At 48.4% G+C, this 7,042-nt stretch overlaps 1 protein-coding gene across 1 annotated transcript; it reads right to left on the bottom strand.

The window, feature by feature from the left end:
• Positions 1-313: 313 nt before the first annotated feature.
• gtf2a1 (general transcription factor IIA, 1) lies at positions 314-6,279 on the bottom strand. The gene is made up of 9 exons (XM_056428050.1): positions 6,065-6,279; positions 4,437-4,538; positions 4,031-4,271; positions 3,191-3,255; positions 2,120-2,195; positions 1,577-1,698; positions 1,155-1,259; positions 736-1,056; positions 314-590 (listed from the first exon to the last, which is right to left on the bottom strand). Exons 1-9 carry the CDS (start codon positions 6,092-6,094, stop codon positions 411-413), a joined length of 1,242 nt encoding a protein of 413 aa, XP_056284025.1. The 5' UTR covers positions 6,095-6,279; the 3' UTR covers positions 314-410.
• Between the last annotated feature and the right edge of the window lie 763 nt (positions 6,280-7,042).

The raw sequence follows: 7,042 nt of genomic DNA, 5'->3' as shown, positions 1-7,042 counted from the left end.
ACACGCTCCATCCGACGGAGGACACGCTCCACCTGACGGAGGACACGCTCCATCCGACGGAGGACACGCTCCACCTGACGGAGGACACGCTCCACCTGAAGGAGGACACGCTCCACGTGACGGAGGACACGCTCCACCTGAGGGAGGACACGCTCCACCCGACGGAGGACCAAGCAGGAGGCCCAAGGCAGCCAATAGGATCAAGCGAGGCTTTCCTTCCTGTTTTCCCGATGAGAACCTCATATCAGCGGTATTTAATGATGAAGAGCTTTATAATTCTAAATCTAAACACGACTCCAGCTGACTCGTAACTCAAAGCGCTCGCCATCGAGACACAATTAGCGGAATAGACGGTGGTGTTCGCCGCACGGCGCTGTTTTGCCCGGCGCGTTTTTGGAGCGGCTGCTCTTTTAAAAGCCTCGTCCGGTGTGACGGCGCCTGAGACGGGTAACGGACCGACGGTAAACAAACAGACGTGTTACACCGGCCGCCCTCCTCACCTTGTCGTACTGGCACACCACCACGTTCTCCGTGTCGAACAGCTCCTGGTCCTCCTCGTCGCTGACGTCATCGCTGCTGTTCAGGGGCTCCTGGGAGGAGACACAACCGGCAGCTCCGTGATGACATCATCGCTCAGGACACGACCTCCTGGGCGTCATATTCAAATCTACTCGGAGCCCGACCCAGCGCAGCCGCCTATAGAGCCTCTGTTCTGGGTCCGGTTCCTTTGCCCACCTCGTCCACCTGGCCGTCCTCGCCCCCGCCCTTGTCCTTCTCCTCCTCTTCATCTTCATCATACTCCTCCTCGTCCTCGTCGTCCTCTGAGGAGGTGTCTCCGGCGCCGTCCGCCTGAAGGATCATGGGGGCCTGCGGCTGGGCCTGCGGCTGCGGTGGGACCTGTGGTGCAGCTGCGCCCTGGATCTGTTGGACCTGCTGGATCTGCTGGACCTGCTGGACCTGCTGGATCTGTTGGACCTGCTGGACCAGCTGGGCCTGCTGGATCTGAGCCGTTGCTGCCTGAATGGGCTGCTGCGCCAGACCTGCCGCCTGCATCACCTGACGGGAAACAGCGTCGGGTTAAAAAGTTAAAAATAAAACCTTCCACAGAAGGAGAGGAACTCGGGTGACGTGGGAGGAGCCGGGGCGGCGCTGACCTGCGTGTTGCCCTGGACTTTGTTTCCCGAAGCTAAGACGATCTGCTGCGGCTGGATGATGACGCCGGTCTGCTGGGGCAGGCCTCCCTGCAGAGGAGCCAGGACCTGCACACACACCGGGGCCAGGTCACCGCTGGCTCTCGTTCCAACGACAGGAGCCATCAGAGTGACGCTCAGAGAGGAGTCCGGCTCACCGCGACGCAGTTTCACTGCATTTGACTATCGCTGGTTCATTTTGAGAAGAAACTATTAGTCGGTCACGGATACGTGAAGTTTGAGTCGTCAAGTTTCCCGATGTATTCTCACGTCTGTATTTCCATCAGCGGGTGAGAGATGACGTATGAGACCCGGTCGTGGGACACGCTCGGCCCTGTGGGTCCTACTGGTCAGCGGTCTGGACCCTGATGTCTAATGGGGCATACCTGCTGTATGACCGGCGCCTGCACGCCGCCGGGCTGCATCTGCTGCTGCAGGAGGATCTGCTGCTGGGGCTGGATGATGTACTGCGCCCCGTTGGGAGCACGGACCACCTGCAGGATCTGACCTGGGAGGCCGGGAAGCAGAGCAGATGTGAGGGCCGTATCAAAGGGACACAGCTCCCCTCTCTAGACAGCGCTGGTGTGAGTTTCCTCGTGCTGGAGAGCTTAGAGATGTCTTCTCCACGATGTACTGGGAATGAATGGGACTTGGCTTGTGGTGTTTTGAATAAAACCTTTTTTTGTGTGGGTACTTTCACCTCCAACACTATGCGACCTTTTTGTATAACTCTAAAATGTACATTATTTTACAGTGTTTGGTAACCTAAACCTTTTTGTTTGACCTTCTGTTAGTTTGCCGCTGACCTTTGTATCATTTCAGGTTATTTACTTTAACTGCTTGAATTTCATTAAAAATGGGGGAAGTGTTGTTGTTTTGAGGGTTAGTGTATTTCTTCCCACGTTGGAGATAAAGCTGTCAGGGCTCACCTTGGCTGGTGATGAGCTGCTGGTATGGGGTGACCCCTGTGGGCAGAGCCAGGGTTGCTGCTGTCGCTGCTGCACTCTAGAGGAGGAAGAGGAGAACACACACATGAGCAGCTGGAACAAGGCAGGTACACACTCTCTCACACACACTGAAGCATGTTACCACCCTCTAGAGGCCATATCAGTGAACAAAAATGAGGACCAGACTAAATGTCCTCAGTTTGTATTTTGGTCCTCACTTCAAAGGTTAATAACCATCGACGGTCCTCAGAAAGATAGCCGTGCAAACACACACACACACAGGTTGTCGCGTGTACATGTTCTACAGGGGCTCTTAAAGGACACACCAGGTATGTATGATTACATTTCCCATGAAACATTAACATTTTTATGAAATGCAACAAAACTACACAATTAAAGTGCTATATTGGTATATTCCCTGGCACCAGGGGGAGGTGTGCTGACACTCTGTTGTGCGGATGTGAAAGCGATGAAGATTAAGTGTGAGAGGATGCTTAACCCCGGCTTCATCTCCACTGTAATCCAGACTGCAGGACGCCTCTCTGAAGGTCCTCCCCCATAGTTTCAAAACATGAGTGTAAATATGATTTGAGAGATGTTTGTAAGTTTAGTGTACAAAAGTCTAAAAAATGGATTAAAAGAAGATGTATTTGTTGTAGGGGTCCAATTATGGAACAACGATAACATGGATATAAGAATGGTGAACTCCCTTTTGGTTTTCAAAGGAATTATTTATAAAACAATTCTTCAGAGTTATAAGTGTGATTGAAATGTATTTATATGGAAGATGTATGTGGAAGTATATCTGTGTATATATGTATATATATAATTTTGTAATTGTCTTTGTTATTTTTGTTCATTTTATATTAATTTTCTGATTGGTTTGTGAATAATTTAGAATAGGAATATATAAGCATATTTTTGCTTCTACCTATACCTTTTCAGTCTTTCTGTTTTGTATATTATATATAATAATATTGTATTGTATTTGATTGACTGAATAAAAAATACACACACATAGTACTACATGGTATCTGCACAGGGTCCACTCACCATCCCTGTGGCGCTCATGTGCTGAAGAATCTTTGAGTCTTGAACAATAACTTGCTGCTGGGGAGCTGTGCAGAGAGACACGATTAACAACACGCCACCAAGCGCATTACAATGTCCTGCTAAGACTATTAAACAAAGAAAATACTATCTGTGAACACTGGTTTAGTCATTGAATGACCTTCATGTGCTCACACTGTCATTATATACCGTACTGTACATGAGAAAGAGCATCTGTGGTTCCTCCACCAACTAACGTACTCATTTGACAGATTAACACCCAACTATGTTTCTGAAAACATTTGAGGGGTTGAAATAAACAAAGCAACAGATGGTGATTCATGTGGATCAGCCTTGTTGGACCGTTTCATCATCACTCGTGCACAGTGCGGCTCCTCTAGTGGATCCTGAGGAGTCGTGACGAGCTCTGAAGGAGCTGATGATCCGTTTCATGCACTCACACCAGGATGGAGTGACTTTTAGAGCAAATAACACAAAACGTTACTTGAATTTAAGTTACAATTTAAAAAAAAGAGTAATTATCTAGAGTAATTATCTCCCAAACCACGTCATTCCAGGAGGAAGACTATGACTGAGTGTGTATGAATGTCATTCACAGATGAATGCTGCTGTAGAGTGTGTAGTTGTTGTTGATTAGCACTTCAGTGGCACTTAAATAGCTCTTACTTATGGTACTTTTGTAGTTCGACTATGTTGAGGAAGTGTTGCTTCCTGTATTCTTGTTGTTCTTAGTTTGTACTCTAGGTTGATGCACTTATTGTAAGTCGCTTTGGATAAAAGCGTCTGCTAAATGACATGTAATGTAATGTTGTTGTTGTTTACCAGTGCCGTGAGCCAGGGCCGACCGGCCTTGCTGCTGCTGAGGCGGCAGAATGACTTGCTGGGCCTGAGCCGGCTGAGTCATATGGTGGACCTGTTGGATCTGCTGGACCTGATGGACCTGATGCTGGACATGATGCTGGACCTGATGCTGGACCTGCTGCTGGGCGGCCTGCAGGGCGGCCTGCTCCTCCGTGTGGAAGCCCTCCACGGCCTTGGACTGCAACAGCTTGTTTTCCCACAGCTGGAGCACCCGGCACAAGAAGAAGGAGGACGACTCAGAGTTTTAATAATGCTTTGGGGATTTACCATCTTCAGTCGGAGAAACAAAACCACCCGGGGCCTTCACAATGTGAATATACTTCATGACTACATGGGGGGAAGTCGTTGTGCAGTGCTGATGCGTTACCGTCTTCAGCTCCAGCAGCACCTGCTCGTCCACCCCCTCATCCAGGAACAGCTCCCGCACGTCGTTGATCACATCCTCGATCACCGACTTGTAGAGTTTAGGCTGCGAGGACGAGGACGCGGACGCGCGCACACGCACACGCACACACACACACACACAGAGAGCACTTTCATTACTGTGTATAGAAATATACATAAATGTGTGTCTGTGATGATCAAAGTTGCCATGTGGGGCTTAATTCAGACCATATGGCGTGTGGTGATATTAACTCATCCGTTGCTATAGCAGCAGCTACACATCACAGGTCTATCAATCCATCCAGGTGTAGATTCAGTTTCCCATAACCAGATAAGCATAATATATCAGGTTATAATAACATTGAGCGGACATGTTTTAAATGTGTAGCTTCGTAGTAAACCAGGGAGCTCTATTGTGTCCACGTCACGATGACGTAGCTTCCATGGCGCGCGCTGTGTTTGCCATGTGAATGTGTTCCGCGGCTCTACGCTCGCGCTTCACTACGTTAGATTAGCCGCGGAACAATGGCGGCCTCGGTCCCCCGCCCCGGTGCCTAACGTCCGCGGCGCGGACCTCGAGCTCTCCTTTCTCCCCCTCGGCCCGTCTGCTGCGCCACTATTTAAAGCTTTAGGCCCGCTGTTAAAATGTAGAGGCGGTGACGTAGCGGCGAATAGCACCTTCCCATCCCGGGCAGTCTATATTAGAGAGCCAACATGGCGGTATAAAGCCGGGCGGCGCAAAAGAGGAGGGCCAGAAGCGGAGCGAGGGGAGACGTGGAGGCCATTTTACGGAGCGCGAACCGCGCGCCAGACAGCCCCGTACGTCGAGCAGTGTGTGGCGGGACGTGGAGGATGTTTTTTCGGTGCGTTATCTTATGGCTGCTCGGCTGTGACTACGGAGAGGGGCCGTTTCTCGGGGACTCCTGGCTCATGAGATGGGGACAAGTGGTGCTTCGGGGCGGCCGCGGCCGTTGGCCGTGGAATGGTGGACAATGAAGAGGCTTTTACTCTGAGCGGGGACGGGCTTCGGCTATAGATACTTTTAATAAAAAATTAAAAAAAGGACAAACACCACATAATTCATTCGCAGTGGAAGGTGGCGAGGTGCTTTGCGAACATCTGCAAAATAAAACAATTTAGCTCGTTTAACGTTACCGGATTCTCCTTTAATGTCCGACTCCTCGACACAAGCGTTGCTTAGACCCTGAAGTAAAGCCACAGCACAGACATCACATCCCGAGAATCAGTATGAAGTCTAACTCACTGAGCCATACGTGAGATATTAGAGAAAACTTAACGTTAACGGCCAAATCAGAACAGCGTTAACTGGATAACTAGCCCATAAACCATCTAGTGCATTCCATCTGTACCTGAACGTTACGTTAGCCATTGCGCTGCCAGATGGCTTTATCGGAGAGAAGTCTCACCTCTCTCTCTCGAAGAATCACTAAAATGGCCGATTGACTTAAGTTAGTCGTCATTTTATTTGATAGAACAGTGATGTGTTTGTTAAAGCCCATTCATTTTCCTGAATGATAAAAGTCGTTGACAGCGTTCTCTTATCTTAACCCCCATTTCCCCCGCTGACAATCCTTAGAGATTGATCCTTACCACTGGGTTCGAGTTAGCCGAGCTCGCCATTATACGTGTAAAAAACACACGGAAATAGGCGAGAAATAGAGCCAAAAAAACTTTAAAAAACCGATTAAAAACAACTGGGAACGGTCTCTTAAACAGCCGGCATTACTTTTGTAAATAAAACACAGTTTTAGCGGTCTTATTTACAATCCCGGGCTGCGACTCCCAGCCGTCCTCCTTCAGTCGTTGACCTGCTTTATATACTGAGCGTGGAGCTGCGAGTGCGCGAGACATAGGGCAGGAGCAGTTCGCAGCTCTCGCGAGATCTCGTTCGTCGTATAACGACGGAGAGATACGCTGGCTGCTGGGAATTGTAGTTTAAATGTGTCGTACACGTAAATACAAGAGCGCAGATCGCATTAGCGTTATAATGTGATTTGTTTACTAAATTAGGCCAAGTGGAAATATTATGACCCACATAAGGAGATAAGCGCAATATATATCTGATAATATGCTAATACTATTGATGTCGGGGTTTGAACATTAATATTTAGTGTTTGGTGACGTCACGTGACAACACACGAGAAGAAATGAGGCACTGTAAACACAAGAAACATTTCTGTATCCTGTTTTAACTTGTGTTGCTTATACTTAAGTACAATATGACTGATTAAGATTTGATTCCGTAACATATCTTACCATTTCATACATTTTCATTCTATTAAGTGGATGACTATTGTAAATATATTTATGTAATGTAACAGTTCTTCGCTATGGGAGAATTTGGTGCCTTTTTTTATGGTTTCAGAGCACTTTTAATGTAGTAACACACTGTTGCCACAAGAGGGCGATCACACCCCGTAGCTGAGCTCCGGAAAGCCAGCTCTCCTTTTTCTGATTCCATGACACACACACACACACACACACACTCAGGGACTCACGCACACACACACACACACACACACACACACACACACACACACACACACACACACACACACACACACACAC

This window comes from Pseudoliparis swirei, chromosome 12, assembly GCF_029220125.1.
Source record: "Pseudoliparis swirei isolate HS2019 ecotype Mariana Trench chromosome 12, NWPU_hadal_v1, whole genome shotgun sequence".
Taxonomy (NCBI): domain Eukaryota; kingdom Metazoa; phylum Chordata; class Actinopteri; order Perciformes; family Liparidae; genus Pseudoliparis; species Pseudoliparis swirei.
This window is presented reverse-complemented; position numbering and strand designations above follow the sequence as displayed.